The sequence below is a fragment of the Coregonus lavaretus genome (assembly GCF_964263955.1).
Source record: "Coregonus lavaretus genome assembly, chromosome: 9".
NCBI classification, from domain to species: domain Eukaryota; kingdom Metazoa; phylum Chordata; class Actinopteri; order Salmoniformes; family Salmonidae; genus Coregonus; species Coregonus lavaretus.
Genome location: NC_139996.1, coordinates 58,480,202 through 58,504,767, shown reverse-complemented (window position 1 = coordinate 58,504,767; position 24,566 = coordinate 58,480,202). Strand labels below are relative to the sequence as shown.

General features: G+C 47.0%; 1 protein-coding gene across 1 annotated transcript in view; it reads right to left on the bottom strand.

Annotated features, from left to right (window-relative positions):
- ankrd26 (ankyrin repeat domain containing 26) overlaps window positions 1-10,506 on the bottom strand; it is a 117,891-nt gene extending 107,385 nt beyond the window's left edge. The window contains exons 1-2 of the mRNA XM_084169135.1: window positions 10,466-10,506; window positions 8,862-9,177 (exon numbers count right to left, since the gene is read on the bottom strand). Of these exons, the coding sequence (XP_084025261.1) occupies window positions 8,862-9,064 (203 nt within the window). The 5' untranslated portion in view covers window positions 9,065-9,177; window positions 10,466-10,506. The remainder of the gene's footprint in view (window positions 1-8,861; window positions 9,178-10,465) is intronic.
- Between the last annotated feature and the right edge of the window lie 14,060 nt (window positions 10,507-24,566).

The following is a 24,566-nucleotide window of genomic DNA, read 5'->3' as shown; positions in this document are numbered from 1 at the left end:
GAGCGAGGTGTAACCTCTACACAATACACGGAACAAGACCCAAAAACAACAAGAGCACAATACACGGTTCTCACGAGACCAACGGACATGGGACAATAATTGACAAGGACAATGGGTGACAGAGGGCACACATATACACATACAAATCCGGGTAAATGGGAACCAGGTGTGCATAACGGGGTTGGTGGTAATGATCCATGTCAGTGACGCCTAGAAAGCCGGTGACGTAGACCTCCGGAACTAGTGAACGGAATGAGCAGCAGTACCGGGAGGGATCAGTGACAGTACCCCCCCCACGAAACGCTGCACCAGCAGCGGGACGACACCGGCCTCGGGGACAACCACAGGGACACGGTGCAGGTCGGTCAGGCCGCCGACAGTGAAAATCTGTGGTCAGCGAAGCATCCAAAATGTCCAACGCAGGAACCCAGCACCGCTCCTCTGGGCCGTACCCTTCCCAGTCGATGAGTTACTGGAGACACCCCGCCCGACGCCTCGAATCCAGGACTTCACAGACCGAGTACGCCGGACCTCCCTCGATGTCCAGAGGAAGAGGCGTGGCGTCACTGGTTCCAGCCTCAGCGAGGGGACCAGGCACCACTGGCCTGAGGAGAGACACATGAAAAGTTGGGTTAATGCGGTAATCAACAGGGAGTTGCACACGGTTCGTTACCTCATTAACACTACTCAGGACTTTGAACGGCCCCACAAAACACGGGCTCAGCTTCCGGCAGGGCAAGCAGAGGGGCAGGTTCTGGTGGAGAGACAGACCTGGTCGCCTGGAGAGAAAACAGGCGCCTCATGCGGTGGCGGTCGGCCTGTTCCTTGTGCCGACGCACGGCCCGCTGGAGACGAGTGTGCGCAGCGTTCCAGATCTCCTCAGCGAGCCGAAACCACTCGTCCACCGCAGGGGCCTCGGTCTGGCTCGGATGCCAAGGTGCCAGGGCCGGCTGATACCCCAACACGCACTGGAAAGGAGTAAGGTTAGTGGAGGAGTGGCGGAGAGAATTCTGTGAGTACTCAGCCCAAGGTAGAAAATCCGCCCACTCCCCCGGCAGTAACACCTCAGGAACCTGGGCTGGAACGGCGAGAACGGTGGTGTTCCCCTGGGAGGGGGGGGGGGGGGGGGAGGTCAGTGACAAAGTCTACCAAGAGGGTCGTTGTGGAACCGGCAGGGGAAGAAGCTTTCAGGGAGGTGTCCTTAGCCAAGGTGGGCCACAAGTACTTCTCAGTCAGGCAGGCGATGGTACGGCCTATCCCAGGATGACCTGACATAGGCGCCATGTGCGCCCAGGAAAGGAGGCGGTCCCACACAACCGTGGGCTCGGTTCTCTGGGAACTGTGCAGGTGCGGGTTCCGTACGCAGGGCCTGCCATTTGTCGGCGTCCACATGCCACATCACTAGCGCAATGATACAGAACGGAGGGACGATGGGGGTTTCCTCTCCCTGCGTCATAGAGGCGAGACAGGGCATCCACCTTCACATTCTTTGAGCCTGGCCTATAGGAAAGCGTGAATTGGAACCTAGCGAAGAATAGAGCCCACCTGGCCTGTCTCGGGTTTAGCCTCTTCGCTGCCCTAATATACTACAAGTTGCGGTGGTCCGTCCACACCAGAAAAGGGTGTTTGGACCCTTCCAGCCAGTGCCTCCACACCTTCAGAGCCTACTTGACCGCCAAGAGTTCCCAGTCCCCTACATCGTAGTTCCTCTGGGCGGGGCTCAGCTGCTTGGAGTAGAAGGCGCAGGGCCGCAGTTTTGGAGGAGTTCTGGTGCACTGGGACAGCACTGCCCCGACTCCTACTTCGGAGGCATCCAACTCATGAATGAAGGGGAGTGAGGGGTCGGGATGTGCCAGCACGGGAGCAGTGGTGAAGCGTGCTGGCACGCCTCCTCCATCCAACGAAACCGCTGGGGACCTCCTCTCAGCAGGGAGGTAAGAGGCGCGACCACTGTGCTGAAGCCCTGGATGAACCTCCGGAAATAGTTGCTGATCCCCAGGAATCGCTGGGCTGCTTTCACGGAGTTCGGGATGGGCCATGATCTGACGCGTTGCTCCTCCATCTCCACTCCCTCCGAGGATATGACGTAGCCCAAAAAGGACACGGACCGCTGGAAAAACTAACATTTCTCTTGTTTAATATAGAGATCACGCTCCAACAGTCTTCCCAGCACAGACCTGACTAACGAGACATGCTGCAGCAGAATATACCAAAATGTTGTCTATATAAACCACAACACCCTGTCCCAGCATGTCCCGAAACACTTTGTTAATAAAGGCCTGGAAGACTGAAGGAGCATTAGACAGGCCAAAGGGCATTACGAGATACTCGTAACGCCCCATGGTCATGGAAAAGGCTGTTTTCCATTCATCGCCTGTACGAATGCGCACCAAATTGTAGGCGTTCCTCAAGTCCAGTTTCGTGAAGTACTGCGCCCCGTGCATTTGTTTGATGATGGTTAGGATGAGGGGTAACGGATAGCTGAACTTAAAGGTGAATTTGTTCAGTGTTCGATAATCAATGCAGGGCCCATTCCCCCATCTTTCTTCTTAACAAAAAATAAGTTTCAGGAGGCTGTGACAGAGGGGCGGATAAAACCCTGCTGGAGGCTCTCCTGTACGTAGGTCTCCATGGCCTCGGTCTCCGCGTAGGAGAGGGGATAGACATGTCCTCTCGGGAGGACTGCGTCAGATAGCAGGTCAATGGCACAGTCCCAGGGGCGATGAGGAGGCAGACATGTAGGCTGGGTCTTAGAGAAAGCCCGTTCCAGATCCTGGTATTCCTCCGGTAAATCCACTTGAGTGGTGGTCCGGACTTTCCACTGTAGTGGTGTTGACAGATTCCGCGAGACACCTCCTCTGAAACTCCTGCGACCAACCCAGATTCCTCCTACGCTCTGCCTCGGGCAAACGTGCAGAGCCCACCTCCATCGGCTCTGGCCAAGGTACAGGTCTAGTCATATTCTCCGGATTCCACTCAGGTCTTTGTCGGGAACGCAGGAGGTTTTCCAACTGGATCGTCATGCTGATAAGCTGGTAGAGTGACAGGTTGTCATCAAAACAGGCTAACTGTCCCTCCTCCAGCAGTCTGCTGTGGAAAACGATGACCAGAGCCGACTCGTTCCATCCGGTTGAGGCTGTGATGGTCCGGAACTCCAGGGCGAACTCCGAGACGGACCTAGATCCCTGTCGTAGTCGGAGTAGACGCTCAACCCCCTCTCTGCCCTCCACAAGATGATCAAACACCGAGCGGAAGAGGACGGTGAAGCGCTCGCAGGACTCGACCTCGGGTCCGCCAGTTTCCAAGACCACGGCATCCCAGTCCAGGTCCCTTCCGGTCAGTGACAAGATGACTGTGGCAACTTTGTCTCTCTTGGAGACAGCCTTGGCGTAGCGAGCGAGGTACAGGTCGCATTGCAGAAGGAATCCCTTGCATCTCGCTGGCACACCATCAAAGCGCTCCGGAAGGGACAGGGGGATCCGAGGACGGGCTCAGATGGGACATAGGCAGGTAGTGGTCGTGTTCGGGCTGGTGCCGGAACCGGTACTGGATGGACTGCACTTTTCCCTCCAACCGCAGGATGGTTGCCAGCACGCTGTAAATGGCCCTGCCGAGACTGGAGCCTCATGATGCTGGACTGTTTCTACGATGGTCGTCAGCCTTGCCTTTCCTGCGGTCTCCATTTTATTGGGTTGATTATTCTGTCACGTTGTATAATGATTAGAAGAGAGGCACATGAATACGTATTAAGGGTTTTATTTACTCCACCCAACAGAAACACACACACACACACACACACACACATATATACACAGTGGGGAGAACAAGTATTTGATACACTGCCGATTTTGCAGGTTTTCCTACTTACAAAGCATGTAGAGGTCTGTAATTTTTATCATAGGTACACTTCAACTGTGAGAGACGGAATCTAAAACAAAAATCCATAAAATCACATTGTATGATTTTTAAGTAATTCATTTGCATTTTATTGCATGACATAAGTATTTGATACATCAGAAAAGCAGAACTTAATATTTGGTACAGAAACCTTTGTTTGCAATTACAGAGATGATACATTTCCTGTAGGTCTTGACCAGGTTTGCACACACTGCAGTAGGGATTTTGGCCCACTCCTCCATACAGACCTTCTCCAGATCCTTCAGGTTTCGGGGCTGTCGCTGGGCAATACAGACTTTCAGCTCCCTCCAAAGATTTTCTATTGGGTTCAGGTCTGGAGACTGGCTAGGCCACTCCAGGACCTTGAGGTGCTTCTTATGGAGCCACTCCTTAGTTGCCCTGGCTGTGTGTTTCGGGTCGTTGTCATGCTGGAAGACCCAGCCACGACCCATCTTCAATGCTCTTACTGAGGGAAGGAGGTTGTTGGCCAAGATCTCGCGATACATGGCCCCATCCATCCTCCCCTCAATACGGTGCAGTCATCCTGTCCCCTTTGCAGAAAAGCATCCCCAAAGAATGATGTTTCCACCTCCATGCTTCACGGTTGGGATGGTGTTCTTGGGGTTGTACTCATCCTTCTTCTTCCTCCAAACACGGCGAGTGGAGTTTAGATCAAAAAGCTCTATTTATGTCTCATCAGACCACATTACCTTCTCCAATTCTTCCTCTGGATCATCCAGATGGTCATTGGCAAACTTCAGACATGCGCTGGCTTGAGCAGGGGGACCTTGCGTGCGCTGCAGGATTTTAATCCATGACGGCGTAGTTTGTTACTAATGGTTTTCTTTGAGACTGTGGTCCCAGCTCTCTTCAGGTCATTGACCAGGTCCTGCCAAGTAGTTCTGGGCTGATCCCTCACCTTCCTTATGATCATTGATGCCCCACGAGGTGAGATCTTGCATGGAGCCCCAGACCGAGGGTGATTGACCGTCATCTTGAACTTCTTCCATTTTCTAATAATTGCGCCAACAGTTGTTGCCTTCTCACCAAGCTGCTTGCCTATTGTCCTGTAGCCCATCCCAGCCTTGTGCAGGTCTACAATTTTATCCCTGATGTCCTTACACAGCTCTCTGGTCTTGGCCATTGTGGAGAGGTTGGAGTCTGTTTGATTGAGTGTGTGGACAGGTGTCTTTTATACAGGTAACGAGTTCAAACAGGTGCAGTTAATACAGGTAATGAGTGGAGAACAGGAGGGCTTCTTAAAGAAAAACTAACAGGTCTGTGAGAGCCGGAATTCTTACTGGTTGGTAGGTGATCAAATACTTATGTCATGCAATAAAATGCAAAATTAACTACTTAAAAATCATACAATGTGATTTTCTGGATTTTTGTTTTAGATTCCGTCTCTCACAGTTGAAGTGTACCTAAAATAAAAATTACAGACCTCTACATGCTTTGTAAGTAGGAAAACCTGAAAAATCGGCAGTGTATCAAATACTTGTGCTCCCCACTGTATGTATGTATGTATGTATGTATGTATGTATGTATGTATGTATGTATGTATGTATGTATGTATGTATGTATGTATATATATATATATATATATATATATATGCATACATATACACACACACATATATCTGTGACAGGAGGTTACCAAGAACCCGATGGTCACTCTGACAGAGCTCCATAGTCCCTCTGTGGAGATGGGATAACCTTCCAGACGGACAACCATCTCTGCAGCACTCCACCAATCAGGCCTTTGAAGTAGAGTTGCCAGACGAAAGCCACTACTCAGTAAAAGACACGACAGCCCGCTTGGAGTAGGCCAAAAGGCACCTAAAGGACTCTCAGACCATGAGAAACAAGATTCTCTGGTCTGATGAAATCAACATTGAACTCTTTGGCCTGAATGCCAAGTGTCTCATCTAGAAGAACCTGGCACCATCCCTATGGTGAAGCATGGAGGTGGCAGCATCATGATGTGGGGATGTTTTTCAGCGGCAGGGACTGGGAGATTAGTCAGGATCGAGGGAAAGATGAATGGGGCAAAGTACAGAGAGATCCTTGATGAAAACCTGCTCCAGAGCGCTCAGGACCTCAGACCGGGGCAAAGGTGAAACTCTCCAAATACAGGTGTGCCAAGCTTGTAGCGTCATACCCAAAAAGACTTGAGGCTGTAATAGCTGCCAAAGGTGCTTCAACAATGTACTGAGTAAAGAGTCTGAATACTTATGTAAATGTTATATTTCCGTTTTTTATTTGTAATAAATGTGCTAACATTTCTAAAAACCAAGTTAATCAATTTTAGAATACGACTGTAATGTAACAAAATGTTGAGGAAGTAAATGGGTCTGAATACTTTCCGAATGGGGGTTGTGTGTGTGTGTGTGTGTATACACTGCTAAAAAAAAAAAAACTTTACATCTCAATCGCACTATAGTGCTGAAGCCCTTTTATATACACTGCTCAAAAAAATTAAGGGAACACTAAAATAACACAGCCTATATATATATATATATATACACACACTACCGTTCAAAAGTTTGGGGTCACTTAGAAATGTCCTTGTTTTCGAATGAAAAGCAAATTTTTTGTCCATTAAAATAACATAAAATGTATCAGAAATACAGTGTTAATGTTGTAAATGGCTATTGTAGATGGAAACGGCTGATATTTAATGGAATATCTATATAGGCGTACAGAGGCCCATTATCAGCAACCATCAGTCCTGTGTTCCAATGGCACGTTGTGTTTGCTAATCCAAGTTTATCATTTTAAAAAGGCTAAAAGATCATTAGAAAACCCTTTTGCAATTATGTTAGCACAGCTGAAAACTATTGTGCTGATTAAAGAAGCAATAAAACTGGCCTTCTTTAGACTAGTTGAGTATCTGGAGCATCAGCAATTGTGGGTTTGATTATAGGATCAAAATGGCCAGAAACAAATAACTTTCTTCTGAAGCTCGTCAGTCTATTTTTGTTCTGAGAAATGAAGGCTATTCCATGCAAGAAATTGCCAAGAAACTGAAGATCTCGTACAACGCTGTGTACTACTCCCTTCACAGAACAGCGCAAACTGGCTCTAACCAGAATAGAAAGAGGAGTGGGAGGCCCGGTGCACAACTGAGCAAGAGGACAAATACATTAGTGTCTAGTTTGAGAAACAGACGCCTCACAGGTCCTCAACTGGCAGCTTCATTAAATAGTACCCGCAAAACACCATTCTCAACGTCAACAGTGAAGAGGCGACTCCAGGATGCTGACCTTCTAGGCAGAGTTGCAAAGAAAAAGCCATATCTCAGACTGGCCAATAAAAACAAAAGATTAAAGATGGGCAAAAGAACACAGACACTGGACAGAGGAAGATTGGAAAAATGTTTATGGACAGATGAATCGAAGTTTGAGGTGTTTGGATCACAAAGAAGAACATTTGTGAGACACAGACCAAATGAAAAGATGCTGGAGGAGTCCTTGATGCCATCTGTCAAGCATGGTGGAGGCAATGTGATGGTCTGGGGGTGCTTTGGTGGTGGTAAAGTGGGAGATTTGTACAGTGTAAAAGGGATCTTGAAGAAGGAAGGCTATCACTCCATTTTGCAACGCCATACCCTCTGGACGGCGCTTGTTTGGAGCCAATTTTATCCTACAACAGAACAATGACCCAAAGAACAGCTCCAATCTATGCAAGAACTATATAGGGAAGAAGCAGTCAGCTGGTATTCTGTCTATAATGGAGTGGCCAGCACAGTCACCTGATCTCAACCCTATTGAGCTGTTGTGGGAGCAGCTTGACCGTATGGTACGTAAGAAAGTGCCTATCAAGCCAATCCAACTTGTGGGAGGTGCTTCAGGAACCATGGGGTGAAATCTCTTCAGATTACCTCAACAAATTGACAACTAGAATGCCAAAGGTCTGCAATTGCTGCAAATGGAGGATTCTTTGACGAAATAATTATTATTTTAATTAAAAAGTATTATTTCTAACCTTGTCAATGACTACATTTCCTATGCATTTTGGTATATTTCCTATTCAAACTCATTTTATGTATGTTTTCATGGAAAACAAGGAAATGTCTAAGTGACCCCAAACTTTTGAACGGTAGTGTATATAGCGTATCTTTGCCATAGATGACTCGTGTAAACTTCTAATTATATTTGTTGACACCTTACAGTCAAATTGTGGCACCAGTAGAGTAGCTATCTAGCTATATAAACCACGCCCCTCCACAAACACAACTTCTCCGTTGTTGGTTACAAGGCAGTACTTATTTCAATTAGGTAAGACAATATCATGTTACCGTTGGTGTATTAAAATTAGAGTTAGAGACCCCAGGAAGAGTAGCTGCTGCCTTGCTAATGGGAATCCCTAATAAATACAAATACAAATGTCACTATACCGTTAATAGTTCCACCTCCTGAATCCAAGTGTTTGACATGGGGAAGGGGCCAGTAACTTCATGATCAAACTTTATCAATGTAGAAGCAACAGTAATTTTTCATATTTTGATCATACTTTGATTTGGTTTTATCCAAATATCATCCAATTTCATGAAAAACATGATTTTGACTGTTCATGACCTTTAAAAGATAAAGAATAGCATATAAAGGATAAACTGTGCTGCCTGCTGCGAGCACAGGGAAGTGGATAGAAGTAGCCTAAAGCTTAAGGTCAGTGACAGACAGGGTGAGCTAGAGGTAGCCTCCTGAAATAGGGTGGCAATAAGAGTAAGTAGTCTAAATAGCCTTGTCCGGTATCTGTGGCGCGAGGCACCTTGATCTACAAGTACACACCCTGCACCGGACAGAACGCTAGTCCATCGCAGGGTGGTAGAGACAGGGGAAATCATACTCAAACACTCGTCATGCATACAGTACATTACACAAGGACTGTCTAAGTACAGACCTCAGAAAGTAACAGTGGCAATACCAGCTACTAACTGGTAATAGTCTCATCTTGCGTACCTGTTCTCCTTATCAAGCTGATTGATGTCATTCTTCTTGGCCAGCTGCTTCAGTTTGGCCAAGTCACCCCCATAAGCAGCCTTGTGTACCTTTCCAAGGTCCTTCTCCTTCAAGTCATAGCCCACAGACAGCACACTCCCAGTGTCCGAGGTGTTAGGGGAGAAGCCTTTCTTTTTCTTGGTGAAGTTGAATATCTTCTTCATTGTATATGGTGGTTGCCCAGCTGACAGTTGGCAGACCGCATTGCCTTTGCGCCGTCACTACCTGACACTGAGGTGCCGCTGGAGGATCACCACAGCAGGCGTCTTTCCCATCCCTAAAAATAAAGCCGAGCAAATTGGATTAAGCCATTTAATAATGTCAAAGTCGAGAGAAGGTTGCTGCTTCACCATCACCTTTGGAAAGACAGACGAAGAACTCGCATCAAACTGTATATAGCTACAGTACATTTCAGTTCAATTAGCAGATAAAAAGCCATAGCGATTTTGGGTGCATGGGTTGTCCTTAATAGTTTAACATATTGGTCTTCAGATTCTGCTTATTCGTATGCTGCAGACGATTGACAGGAGATCGTAGTACACCTTGGCCATGACAAATAATGTACTGCTAAAATACTAAGATAATGGCATCATGCAGAACAACACAATTGACATATTCTATAACCAAGACTTGCTAGCTAGCTAACAGCTGGCTATAATATTGTGGTTACACACGCTCAGGCAAGATGTCATGTAACATTAGCGGATCAAGTATATAGATCCGACCTTACCTTGACTACTAACGTTAGTAGAATACCAAGACACCAATATTAATTTTCCAACCGGCACTAAGCCATATCAAAAGAGCATTGCTTGTAGGAAGATAATTCACTACAACCGCGGCGCTGATATTTTGGATGGCTCACTCGCTCACTGTCATTACAGTCTGGAAGGAACGTTGATCCAGTCTGTTACCAAGACGGCTATGCACAACAAGTATCAGAAACAAGTAACGTTACGTCCATGTTCAAAAGCAAATATTTGTGTTTATTTCACATGACCAAATATTACATATCTAGCCATTTCATGTCGATTCAGACAGTTTTTGTCCATAATAATAACATATTCAATAAAGTAAAAACCGATTCACACTTTTTTTTCTGCCGTCTAAAGAAGCCATTCAGTTAACTATGCAAACTATTACTAACGCGTTAGCAAGCCGTAATCGCCCCCAACGTCGTCACCTCCCAAACGTGCAGCAACCGCGACTTTTAAATGTGTAACAGTCAGCACAGGCAAAGCAAGAATGTTAGTTTAGTCCAGTAGTTGGTCCCAAGCTAAATCAATCAATTACATTATTGTTTTGTGCTAATAAGGTAGCTAACCAACTTGCAATTAACAAGCTAACGTTAGCTAGTTCCGACAGAAAAGTGATGGTAAAAATGTATGTCTACAGTACAGTTGCTAGCTAGATAGCTTCTGATTAGCTAGCTAATGTATTTAGTCAGCAGACTGCCCTGCGCGCAATCTTGACTGTCGCATGGTAGCTATAATTAATGTCACTATTTGCATGCAGAAAATAGGTCTAATTTAGATAGTTAGCTAGCTAGATAGACACAAACTGACCTGTTGATCGCTGCTGCTACTTCTTCTTCTTCTTTGGGACTGAGTTGGCGGACCGCAGCCAACTGAAAGTTGCATACACCGCCACCTACTGTTCAAATCATGAATAGTCATGCTTCTTGACATAGTTTCAGGTCGGGTGATTGGTTGAGCGTTCGTGAGTGCGTGACGTCACACAGATGCTTTTCCAAGGCGTCTGTTTAGCTAGCTCGTGCCGCCAACATGAGCAGTAGCAACAAAGATTATGGATAAACTGACAAGATATGTCTCTCCGCGCTAACAATGAGAGTCGTCGTCCACAAAGCGGCACGGCTCCCGCCTATCCTTTCTATCGAGACGGGTGTTCCAATATAACCTCCAAACACCGGCTTCAAGGGCATTATCACTTTTATTCAATGGGTTACCAACATGTTCAAATAATGATTTATATATTTTCATTAAAAACGTTATTTTTATGAATTTATTCATACTATTTCATCCTTCCACAAGATATAGTCCCGACGCAAATCTAGGTTTGCTACCCAAGTCGGCTAGTCGTTCGTTCTATCGGTTCCGTTGCCAGAGACGAGACCCAGTCGTTCAGTCTTTTTGTTCTGTATCTATGGACGCGACCCAGTCGTTCATTCTAAATGTTCCATTGCCATACTGGCTGGCAACGTTCTTATCCTTTGCTTGCTAGCTAGCCAAATATGACTAATTTACAGTCACGTCAAACAGTGCAGCCAGAATAACAACAGTAGCTGCATTTGCGTGTGTTTAAGCTGTTTTCTAGGGACGTTTATTTGGAAATATCCATAATAATGAGCTAATTAGGCGCGATTTCGCCAGGTATAGAAACTGTACTCTCTCGTCAGGATACTGTTGCTCAGAGGAGCTAGCCAACCAACACAGCTAACACAATCATATCAAACTGAAGCTGGAAAGACCGCAACCTAGCTGCACTTCGTTTCGTTTTACCTTTTTTCAATTGAAATGTCTTTGTATACATATCCATAAAAATTATGCCAGCTGATTCATGATTTCGACTGCATGAGAAACGCTGCCTGCTTGTCTGTCTCCTCCAGACTCCTGACACTTTCATTACTATGGGACAGCTGGAGATCAAATTTGAATATTGAAACAATGTTGCAAATGTCGGAGAGACCGACAGCAAGGTTTATACAAATCTCTGCTGTTTAAAACTAAATGTTAGTCTAAAAGAAATGTGAGATAATGTCTAGATGCTTTTTATAGTGGAGATTAAGTTTATAAATTGCCTGGCTGGGCTGATGAGACAGTGGATTGTGCAGTCAGATGCAATAGAGTAAAAAGGCATTTTAATGTCATAGATTTAGCTGGTGGTAAGTTGTGGAATAGACACCGGCTGGAATGCGGTTTTAACCAATCAGCATTCAGGATTAGACCCACCCCTTGTATAAATCTCACTATTGTAATCTTTTTTTGAATATTTGATTATGGTTGTTGATGTCAACCGCCTGTATTCAATGGAGAGAGATGCTATGCTACTCTCCTGACATTTTTTCTGTTTATTTTATTTGAGGTACTTTAACTTTTGAAACTATTGCCACTAGCAATTCATGTGTAATACTTTTTATTTCTTGTTTTTATTTATTTATTTGCTTTGCTTTAATGTTATTTTATATTTTTTAAGAGAAAATATACTTGTAGTGATGTCCTATGTTAATTTGTTATTGTACTGTAATTACATTACATTTTAAAAAGAGAGAGAAAAAAAGATGCTATGCTATGAGGCTCATTCATGAATATGCATAGCCCTGAGTGGCGCAGACCCTGGTTCGATTCCAGGCTGTATCACAATCTGGCCATGATTGGGAGGCGCACAAGTCCAGGGTAGGCCGTCATTGTAAATACGATTTTTGTTATTGCCTAGTTAAAATAATAATAAAGCCATCTGGAGACAATGCTGATATAATGTTTTTTTTTTTTTCAAAAGGTGCGGGATTTCACATGTCCCACTTACATTTTACATTTTAGTCATTTAGCAGACGCTCTTATCCAGAGTGACTTACAGTTAGTGCATACATTATTTTATATTTATCATACTGGCCCCCCGTGGGAATCGAACCCACAACCCTGGCGTTGCAAATGCCATGCTCTACCAACTGAACTACATCCCCTACTTCTATCAGTACACTGGTAACAACTTAAGCATTACGAAACTTATATTTGATTAAATAAATATCAGGTAGTAAATAAGCCATTATTGTTTTTTAAACCAAATTCGACCTCCACACAAAAACACCTTGCTTGGTGGCCGAAATAACGAAAAATCGCCACCTGCTGGAGGGAGACAGATTTGCCGCTGAGTTGTGCCTCTCTTCCTCTTCATCTCTGGTAGCACGCTGTGTCTGGTCGAAAAAAGCTCAGCCAAGAACTCGTAGATAGCTGCATCGCTGGAGTTACTTCCTGTTAAATTAGAAACATTGCATAAACAAGCTCTACTGTGCTGGTCCTTGTTATACAAGCACAATTTCTCTCCACACAAAAGTTTTTATTTGAAATAGCGGTGATATTGTAAATACGGTAAAACCTTGTTTTTTCATAATTATTTTGCCAAAAATATCTTTGTGGTTAATCAACTTAGAAATGCTAATGCTAATCTTTATACTTAAAATAATTATTAACCAAATATAATTTTGTTATGTTGTATAAGGAATATTACATTTTAATGAAAGCTATTCCCAATGGAATCCTTAGTTTACTGAAGGCTCGATCAAGATTTTCATTACATGCACTAAGTTACAGTGATAGTGTAGAAATGAATGGCATCAATATATTAGATAAGAAATGTAACAACAATTTAATCAGAGTAAATATTAACAGGAAGTTTACCCCTGCTGCAATTTTTCAATGGGCATCTTCATTGATGTGAAATGGCAGTGTGTGTGGATTAATCCACATCAATATTTGAAAACTAATAAAGTAAGAAAAGTCTCTTACAAGATCCTTCACAGATGTTATCCTTGTAATAGTCTTATTTCTAAATATGTAATTAATGTAGAAAAATAATTTAGCTTTTGTGAATTAGAAAATGAGACTATAGAGCATTTATTTAGTGATTGTTTGCATAGTGAAATATTTTGGACAGATATTAAAATATACAGCGCATTCGGAAAGTATTCAGACACCTTGACTTACAGCCTGACTCTATAATTGATTAAATTGTTTTTTTCCTCATCAATCTACACACAATACCCCATAATGACAAAGCAAAAACTAGTTTTTAGACATTTTCGCAAACTTATTAAATATTAAAAACGGAAATATTACATTTACATACACTACCAGTCAAAAGTTTGGACACACCTACTCATTCAAGGGTTTTTCTTTATTTTTACTATTTTTTACATTGTAGAATAATAGTGAAGACATCAAAACTATGAAATAACACATATGGAATCATGTAGTAACCATGTAGAAACGACAGTCCATCATTACTTTAAGACATGAAGGTCAGTCAATATGGAACTTCAAGTGCAGTCGCAAAAACCATCAAGCAATATGATGAAACTGGATCTCATGAGGACCGCCACAGGAAAGGAAGACCCGGAGTTACCTCTGCTGCAGAGGATAAGTTCATTAGAGTTACCAGCCTCAGAAATTGCAGCCCAAATAAATGCTTCACAGAGTTCAAGTAACAGACACATCTCAACATCAACTGTTCAGAGGAGACTGTGTGAATCAGGACTTCATGGTCGAATTGCTACAAAGAAACCACTATTAAAGGACACCAACAAGAAGAAGAGACCTGCTTGGGCCAAGAAATATGAGCAATGGACATTAGACCGGTGGAAATGTGTCCTTTGGTCTGGAATCCAAATCTGAGATTTTTGGTTCCAACCGCCGTGTCTTTGTGAGACGCGGTGTGGGTGTACGGATTATCTCCGCATGTGTATTTCCCACCGTAAAGCATGGAGGAGGAGGTGTTATGGTGTGGGGGTGCTCTGCTGGTGACATTGTCTGATTTATTTAGAATTCAAGGCACACTTAACCAGCATGGCTACCACAGCATTCTACAGCTCTACACCATCCCATCTGGTTTGGGCTTAGGGTTGTTTTTCAACAGGACAATGACCCAACACACCTCCAGGCTGTGTAAGGGCTATTTTATCAAGATGAAGTATGTGGACACCTGGTCGTCGAACATCTCATTCCAAAATCATGGGCATTAATATGGAGTTGGTCCCCCCTTTGCTGCTTTAACAGCCTCCGCTCTTTTGGGAAGGCTTTCCACTAGATTTTGGAACATTGCTGCGGGGACTTGCTTCCATTCAGCCAAAAGCATTTAGTGAGGTCAGGCACTGATGTCAAGATCGGTGTGGAAGAATTTTGGTTCAAATTGCCGTGTCTTTTTGAGACGCGGTGTGGGTGAACGGATGATCTCCGCATGTGTAGTTCCCACCATAAAGCATGGACACTGTTAGTGATTTATTTGCTCGTGACACTGTCAGTGATTTATTTAGAATTCAAGGCACACTTAACCAGCATGGCTACCACAGCATTCTGCAGCGGTAAGCCATCCCATCTGGTTTGGGCTTAGTGGGACTATCATTTGTTTTTCAACAGGACAATGACCCAACACACCTCCAGGCTGTGTAAGGGCTATTTGACCAAGAAGGAGAGTGGTGGAGTGCTGCATCAGATGACCTGCCCTCCACAATCACCCGACCTCAACACAATTGAGATGGTTTGTGGGAACTCCTTCAAGACTGCTGGAAAAGCATTCCAAGTGAAGCTGGTTGAGAGAATGCCAAGAGTGTGCAAAGCTGTCATCAAGGCAATGGGTGGCTACTTTGAAGAATCTGAAATATAAAATATATATTGTTTGTTTACTACATGATTTCAAGCACCACCCTCCTTTTAAAGCTTCCAGTCTGTTATTCTAACTCAATCAGCATGACAGAGTGATCTCCAGCCTTGTCCTCGTCAACACTCTCACCTGTGTTAACGAGATAATTACTGACATGATGTCAGCTGGTCCTTTTGTGGCAGGGCTGAAATGCAGTGGAAATGTTTTTGGGGATTAAGTTAATTTTCTTGGCAAAGAGGGACCTTGCAATTAATTGCAATTAATCTGATCACTCTTCATGATATTCTGGAGTATATGCAAATTTCCATCATCAAAACTGAGGCAGCAGACTTTGTGAAAATTAGTATTTGTGTCATTCTCAAAACTTTTGACCACGACTGTATATCTTCACCAAATCAATGCAAACTGGTATGGTTCCTAAAGATTTGAAAATTTCCGAAGTTATCCCATCTGTAAATCTGGGGATCCCAGATATTTTACAAATTATCGCTCAATATCTGTACTACCATGTTTTTCTAAAATCCTAGAAAAACTGGTGCATATGAGAAAGTTGAAACATTTCAATCAACACTGTATTCTATATGTGTCAAAGCGACGTGTATGCGGTAGGCGAAGTCAAGAGCAGGACACCGAGCTACTGGCAGATACTTTACTGGATACAGTGCAAATCCAAAGTACAAAAGGCAACCTCATACAGAGAGGAACAATACAACCCGCACACATGGGCAACTGCCGAAAAGACCAAAACAATTACGCACAGCCGTGCGCCGACCCCGGCCTCGGGGACGGCCAGGAGGACGCGGAGCAGGGCGAGTCGGATGACTCCGGTGGAAATCCCTCAACATGGAGGGATCTAGGATGTCCCTCCTAGGGACCCAGCACCGTTCCTCCGGACCGTACCCCTCCCACTCCACGAGATACTGCAGGCTCCCCATCCGACGCCTCAAATCCAAGATGGAACGGACTGAGTACGCCGGAGCCCCCTCGATGTCCAACGGGGGCGGAGGAGCCTCTCGTACCTCACTCTCCTGGAGTGGACCAGCTACTACCGGCCTGAGGAGAGACACATGGAACGAGGGGTTAATGCGGTAATTAATGGGCAGTTGTAACCTATAACATACCTTGTTGAATCTCCTCAGGACTTTAAATGGCCCCACAAACCGCCGACCCAGCTTCAGGCAGGGCAGGCGAAGGGGCAGGTTTCGGGTCGAGAGCCAGACCCGATCTCCCGGAGCATACACCGGAGCCTCACTGCGGTGGCGATCGGCGCTCCCTTTTGCCGCCTGATCGCCCTCTGTAGATGGACATGCGCAGCGTTCCAGGTTTCTTCCGAGCGCCGAAACCACTCGTCCACCCCAGGGGCTTCGATCTGGCTCTGATGCCAAGGTGCCAGGACCGGATGATAACCTAGCACACACTGAAAAGGCGTAAGGTTAGTTGAGGAGTGGCGGAGTGAGTTTTTTGCTATCTCTGCGCTGACCACTCCCCCTGCCGGTCCTGGCAATAGGACCTCAGAAACCTACCCACATCCTGGTTCACTCTCTCCACCTGCCCATTACTCTCAGGGTGAAAACCTGAGGTAAGGCTAATCGAGACCCCCAGACGTTCCATAAACGCCCTCCAGACTCTAGAGGTGAACTGGGGACCCCGATCAGACACTATATCCTCAGGTACATCGTAGTGCCGGAAGACGTGTGTAAACAGGGCGTCAGCAGTTTGTAGGGCTGTAGGGAGACCTGGCATAGGAATGAGACGGCAGGCCTTTGAAAACCGATCCACAACGACCAAGATCGTCGTGTTCCCCTGAGAGGGGGGAAGGTCCGTGACAAAATCCACCGAGAGGTGAGACCACGGTCGTTGTGGAATGGGTAGGGGTTGTAATTTCCCTCTGTGTAGGTGTCTAGGCGCCTTACACTGGGCACACACCGAGCAGGAGGAAACATAAACCCTCACGTCCTTAGCTAAAGTGGGCCACCAGTACTTTCCACTAAGGCAGTGCACTGTCCGACCAATACCAGGATGACCAGAAGAAGGTGACATGTGAGCGCAATATATTAATCGATCACGAACCTCGAGCGGCACGTACTTCCGACCCTCTGGACACTGTGGGGGAGTAGGATCGGTACGTAACGCCCGCTCGATGTCCGCATCAACCTCCCATACCACCTATGCCACCAGACACGACTCCGGATGTATGGGAGTAGGCTCAATGGACCTCTCCTCTGTGTCATATAGTCGGGACAGGCCATCTGCCTTAGCGTTCTGTGACCCTGGTCTATAGGTGAGCGTAAATACAAATTGGATGAAAAACATAGCCCACCTAGCCTGGCGAGGTTTCAGCCTCTTCGCCGCCCGGATGTACTCCAGGTTACGATGGTATGTCAAAATGAGAAAAGGGTGTTTAGCCCCCTCAAGCCAATGCCTCCACACCTTCAGGGCTTGCACCACAGCTAACAGCTCCCTGTCCCCCACATCATAATTGCGCTCCGTGGGACTGAGCTTCTTAGAAAAGAAAGCACAGGGGTGGAGTTTAGGTGGCGTACCCGAGCGCTGAGACAGTACAGCACCGATCCCAGCCTCGGACGCTTCCACCTCAACTTGGAACGCCAAAGAGGGATCCGGATGTGCCAGCATTGGAGCCGAGGTAAACAGGTCCTTCAGATGCCTAAATGCCCTGTCCGCCTCAGCCGACCACTGCAGACGCACCGGACCCCCCTTTAGCAAGGAGGTCATGGGAGCTGCTACCTGCCCAAAGCCCCGGATAAACCTCCGGTAGTAATTGGCAAAACCCAAGAACCGCTGCACCTCCTTCACCATGGAGGGAGTCTGCCAATTGCGCACGGCTGAAACACGGTCAATCTCCATCTCCACCCCTGACGCGGACAACCGGTGTCCCAGGAAGGAGATGGACTCCTGGAAGAACAGACATTTCTCCGCCTTTGCATACAGGTCATGATCCAACAGTCTACCAAGCACCCGACGAACCAGGGACACATGCTCTGCTCGGGTAGCGGAGTATATTAGAATGTCATCAATATACACCACTACACCCTGTCCATGCAAGTCCCGGAAAATCTCATCCACAAACGATTGGAAGACTGAAGGAGCATTCATTAAACCGTATGGCATGACAAGGTACTCATAGTGACCCGAGGTGGTACTGAATGCTGTCTTCCACTCATCTCCCTCCCTAATGCGCACCAGGTTGTACGCGCTCCTGAGATCCAATTGTGTGAAGAATCGCGCCCCGTGTAATGACTCCGTCATACTAGCAATCAGAGGGAGAGGATAGCTGTATTTGATGGTGATCTGATTGAGACCACGGAAGTCAATACACGGGCGTAAACCCCCATCTTTCTTCTTCACAAAAAAGAAACTTGAGGACGCTGGAGAAGTGGACGGCCGTATGTATCCCTGTCTCAGCGATTCGGCGACATATGTTTCCATAGCCGCCGTCTCCTCCTGAGACAGAGGATACACATGACTACGGGGAAGCGCCTACTTGGAGGTTTATCGCACAATCCCCCTGTCGATGGGGTGGTAATTGAGTCGCCTTTGGCGAGAGCCAAATCGGCATATTCAGGTGGAATGTGCATGGTGGGAACTTGGTTCTGACTTTCCACCATCGTGGCCCCTACGGAAACACCCACACACCTCCCGACACACTGATCAGACCATCCCTTGAGAGCCCTCTGTTGCCATGAAATGTTGGAGTCATGAGACGTCAACCAGGGAAGCCCCAACAACACGGGAAACGCAGGAGAGTCAATCAAATACAAACGAAGTATCTCCTTATGGCCCTCCTGCGTTTTCATCCTGAGAGGCGCCGTGACCTCCCTAATCAACCCAGACCCCAAAGGGCAGCTATCTAGGGCATGGATAGGGAAGGGCACATCCACTGGAACAATAGGAATCCCTAACTTATGGGTGAACTGGCGATCGATAAAATTCCCAGCTGCGCCTGAATCGACTAGCGCCTTATGCTGGGAATGAGGAGAAACCTCTGGAAACACAACTTTAATACACATATGCGCAACAGGGAGCTCTGGGTGAGTTGGGCACCTACTCATCAGTGCGCGCCTACTGCCTCGATTCCGAGGAGACCCTCCCCAGTACCAACCAGCAGTGTGTCCTCTGCGGCCACAGTTGGTGCAGGGGACGGCCTCTCTCCTGGTCTCTCTCCTAGTACCAGCACCTCCGAGCTCCATAGGGGTCGGCTCGGAAGTTCTGGGGGATGGAATGGACGGCCCCGAGTCCGGACGTCCGCGGGTAGCCAACAGGGTGTCCAGGCGAATCGTCATGTCCACCAGTTGATCGAAGTTTAGGTTGGTGTCCCTGCAGGCCAATTCCCGACGCACGTCCTCCCTCAGGCTACATCTGTAGTGGTCGATGAGGGCCCTCTCATTCCATCCCGCGTTGGCAGCCAGCGTCCGGAAGTCCAGTGCGAACTCCTGGACGCTCCTCTTCCCCTGTCAGAGGTGGAATAGACGCTCACCCGCCGCTTTACCCTCTGGTGGATGATCGAATACTGCCCTGAAGCGGCGGGTGAACTCCGCATAGTTGACAGTAGCGGCGACTATTCCCCCCCACTCGGCGTTGGCCCACTCCAGCGCCTTGCCGGACAGACAGGAGATGAGGGCGGACACGCTCTCGTATCCCGAGGGCGCCGGGTGGATGGTTGCCAGGTAGAGTTCCACCTGGAGCAGGAAACCCTGACACCCGGCAGCTGTGCCATCATAAGCCCTCGGGAGCGAGAGCCGAATCCCACTGGACCCCGGAGGTGAAGCGATGGGCATAGCTGATTGTGGTGGTATCGTCGGAGGAGGTGTAGGCAAACCTCCTCTTTCCCATCGCTCCATGGTGCTCACCACCCGTTCCATGGCGGTGCCGAGAGCCTGGATCATGGCCGCTTGTTGTTCTACGCGCTCTTCCATAGATCCAGCTGACAGCGCCGCTCCTGCTGACTCCATGTCTTATGGTGTGTAATTCTGTCAAAGCGACGTGTATGCGGTAGGCGAATTCAAGAGCAGGACACCGAGCAACTGGCAGATACTTTACTGGATACAGTGCAAATCCAAAAGTACAAAAGGCAACCTCATACAGAGAGGAACAATACAACCCGCACACATGGGCAACTGCCGAAAATACCAAAACAATTACGCACAATACACAATGAGAAACAGAGGGTTATAAAGGGAACACAATAAAACATAATGGGAAACAGGTGTAAACAATAAAGACCAAACAAGACAAACACCGAAACATAGATCGGCAGCAGCTAGTACTCCGGGGACGACGAACGCCGAAGCTTATTCACAATTACTGACATTTAATCCTAGTAAAAATTCCCTGTCTTAGGTCAATTAGGATCACCACTATATTTTAAGAATGTGAAATGTCAGAATAATAGTAGAGAGAATGATTTATTTCAGCTTTTATTTCTTTCATCACATTCCCAGTGGGTCAGAAGTTTACACACACTCAATTAGTATTTGGTAGCATTGCCATTAAATTGTTTAACTTGGGTCAAACGTTTTGGGTAGCCTTCCACAAGCTTCCCACAATAAGTTGGGTGAATTGTGGCCTATTCCTTCTGACAGAGCTGGTGTAACTGAGTCAGGTTTGTAGGCCTCCTTGCTAGCACACGCTTTTTCAGTTCTGCCCACAAATGTTCTATAGGACTGAGGTCAGGGCTTTGTGATGGCCACTTTGCTGTCCTTAAGCCATTTTGCCACAACTTTGGAAGTCTGATTGGGGTCATTCTCCATTTGGAAGACCCATTTGCGACCAAGCTTTAACTTCCTGACTGATGTCTTGAGATGTTGCTTCAATATATCTACATAATTGTCCTTCCTCATGATGCCATCTATTTTGTGAAGTGCATCAGTCCCTCCTGCAGCAAAGCACCCCCACAGCTTGATGCTGCCACCCCCGTGCTTCATGGTTGGGATGGTGTTCTTCGGCTTGCAAGGGCCCCCTTTTTCCTCCAATCATAGCGATGGTCATTATGGCCAAACAGTTATGTTTTTGTTTCATCAGACCAGAGGACATTTCTCCAAAAAGTACGATCTTTGTCCCAATGTGCAGTTGCAAACCGTAGTCTGGCTTTTTTATGACAGTTTTGGAGCAGTGGCTTCTTCCTTGCTGAGTGGTCTTTCATGTTATGTCGATATAGCACTCCTTTAACTGTGGATATAGATACTTTTGTACCTGTTTCCTCCAGCATCTTCACAAGGTCCTTTGCTGTTCTGGGACTGATTTGCACATTTCGCACCAAATTACGTTAATCTGTAGGAGACAGTACGCGTCTCCTTCCTGAGCGGTATGACGGCTGCGTGGTCCCATGGTGTTTATACTTGCGTACTATTGTTTGTACAGATGAACGTGGTACATTCAGGCGTTTGGAAATTGCTCCCAAGGATGAACCAGACTTGTGGAGGTCTACAATTCTTTTTCTGAGGTCTTGGCTGATTTCTTTTGATTTTCCCATGATGTCAAACAAAGAGGCACTGAGTTTGAAGGTAGGACTTGAAATACATCCACATGGACACCTCCAATTGACTCAAATTATGTCAAGTAGCCTATCAGAAGCTTCTAAAGCCATGACATAATTTTCTGGAATTTTCCAAGCTGTTTAAAGGCACAGTCAACTTAGTGTATGTAAACTTCTGGCCCACTGGAATTGTGATACAGTGAATTATTGTCACGGATTCTGCCGAGGCTGCTCCTCCTCCTTGCTCGGGCAGGCTTCGGCATTCGTCGTCCTCGGAGTACTAGCTACTGCCGTTCGATGTTATCTGTGTTTGTTTAGTTTTGTCTGTATTGTTTACACCTGTTTGTCATTATGTTAATTGTTTCCCTTAATATTACCCATGTCTCTCATCTGTACTTTGTGTGTGATTGTTTTCCCCTTCACGGTTGTCTATTTTGTGAGCGGGTTATTTCCTCCCTGCGTGGAGTTATTTTCTGTGTCCTTTTGGATCCTTTTCGTATTAAAAGTATGTATCCGAGAGTTCTGTGTCCTGCGCCTGACTTCGTTAACCGCATCTCACAGACAGTCGTGACAGAATCACACACCTTACCATGGAGTCAGCAGGAGTGACGGCACCGACTGGATCACTCGAGGAGCGCGTCCTACAACAGGCAGCGATGCTCCAAAATCTTGGTGCCGCTATGGATAACGTTATGAACACTTTGGGACGATGGGAGAGAGGAGGTTTGCCCACACCTCCTCCAACGATACCACCACCATCGGCTACTCCTATCGTCTCACATCCGGAGTCCAGTGGGATTCGGCTCTCGCTCCCGAGGGCTTATGATGGCACCGCAGCCGGATGTCAGGGTTTCCTGCTCCAGGTGGAACTTTACCTGGCAACCATTCACCCGGCACCCTTGGGATACGAGAGCGTGTCCGCCCTCATCTCCTGTCTTTCCGGCAAGGCACTGGAGTGGGCCAACGGCGAGTGGGGAGGGATAGACGCCGCTACTGTGAACTATGCAGAGTTCACCCGCCGCTTAAGGGAAGTGTTCGATCATCCCCCGGAGGGGAAGGCGGCGGGTGAGCGTCTATTCCACCTCAGACAGGGGAGGAGGAGCGCGCAGGAATTCGCACTGGACTTCCGGACTCTGGCTGCCAATTCGGGATGGAATGAGAGGGTCCTCATCGACCACTACAGATGCAGCCTGAGGGAGGACGTTCGTCGAGAGCTGGCCTGCAGGGACACCAACCTAAGCTTCGATCAGCTGGTGGACATGTCGATTCGCTTGGATACCCTGTTGGCTACCCGCGGACGTCCAGCGCTGGGGCCGTCCATTCCTTCCCCCAGCACCTCCGAGCCGAGCCCTATGGAGCTCGAGGGTGCTGGTAGTAGGGAGGCCAGGAAGGAGGCTGTCCCCTGCACCAACTGTGGCCGCCGAGGACACACGGCGGTTCGGTGCTGGGGAGGGTCTCCACGGATTCGAGGCAGCAGGCAGCGCACTGATGAGTCATTCCCGGTGAGTAAGGTCCCAACTCACCCAGAGCTCTCTGCTGTTCATATGTGTATCCAAGTGATGTTTCCAGAAGTTTCTTCTTACTCCCAGCATAAGGCGCTAGTCGATTCAGGCGCAGCTGGGAATTTTATCGATCGCCATTTCTCATATAAGTTAGGGATCCCTATATTACCAGTCGATGTGCCCTTCCCTATCCATGCCCTAGATAGCCGGCCTTTGGGGTCGGGATTGATTTGGGAGGTCACAGCGCAACTGAAGATGAAAACGCAGAAGGGTCATGAGGAGACTATACAGTTGTATTTAATTGACTCTCCTGCGTTTCCAGTGGTGTTGGGACTTCCCTGGTTAATATCGCATGACCCCAACATTTCATGGCAACAGAGGGCTCTCAAGGGATGGTCTGATCAGTGTGTGGGGCGGTGTGTAGGTGTTTCCGTAGGGGCAACGACGGTGGAGAGTCCGAACCAAATGCCCACAATGCACATTCCTCCTGAGTATGCCGATTTGGCAAGTGCCTTCTGTAAGAAGAAGGCGACACAATTACCACCTCATCGACAGGGGGATTGTGCGATAGACCTCCAGGTTGGCGCGGCGCTCCCTCGCAGCCATGTGTATCCTCTGTCTCAGCAGGAGACGGCTGCTATGGAGACATACGTCGCCGAATCCTTGAGACAGGGATACATACGGCCTTCCACTTCTCCTGCGTCCTTAAGTTTCTTTTTTGTGAAGAAGAAGGATGGGGGTTTACGCCCGTGTATTGATTACCGTGGTCTCAATCAGATCACTATTAAATACAGCTATCCTCTCCCTCTGATTGCTAGTATGACGGAGTCATTACACGGGGCACGCTTCTTCACAAAATTGGATCTCAGGAGCGCTTACAACCTGGTGCGCATTCGGGAGGGAGATGAGTGGAAAACAGCCTTCAGTACCACCTCGGGTCACTATGAGTCCCTCGTCATGCCATACGGTCTAATGAATGCTCCTTCAGTCTTCCAATCATTTGTAGACAAGATTTTCCGGGATTTGCATGGACAGGGGGTAGTGGTGTATATTGATGACATTCTGATATACTCCGCTACACGTACCGAGCATGTGTCCCTGGTACGTCGGGTGCTGGGTAGACTGTTGGAGCATGACCTGTATGTGAAGGAAGAGAAATGTCTGTTTTTCTAGGAGTCCATCTCCTTCCTGGGACACTGGTTGTCTGCGTCAGGGGTGGAGATGGAGATTGACCGCGTTTCAGCCGTGCGTAATTGGCAGACTCCAACTACAGTAAAG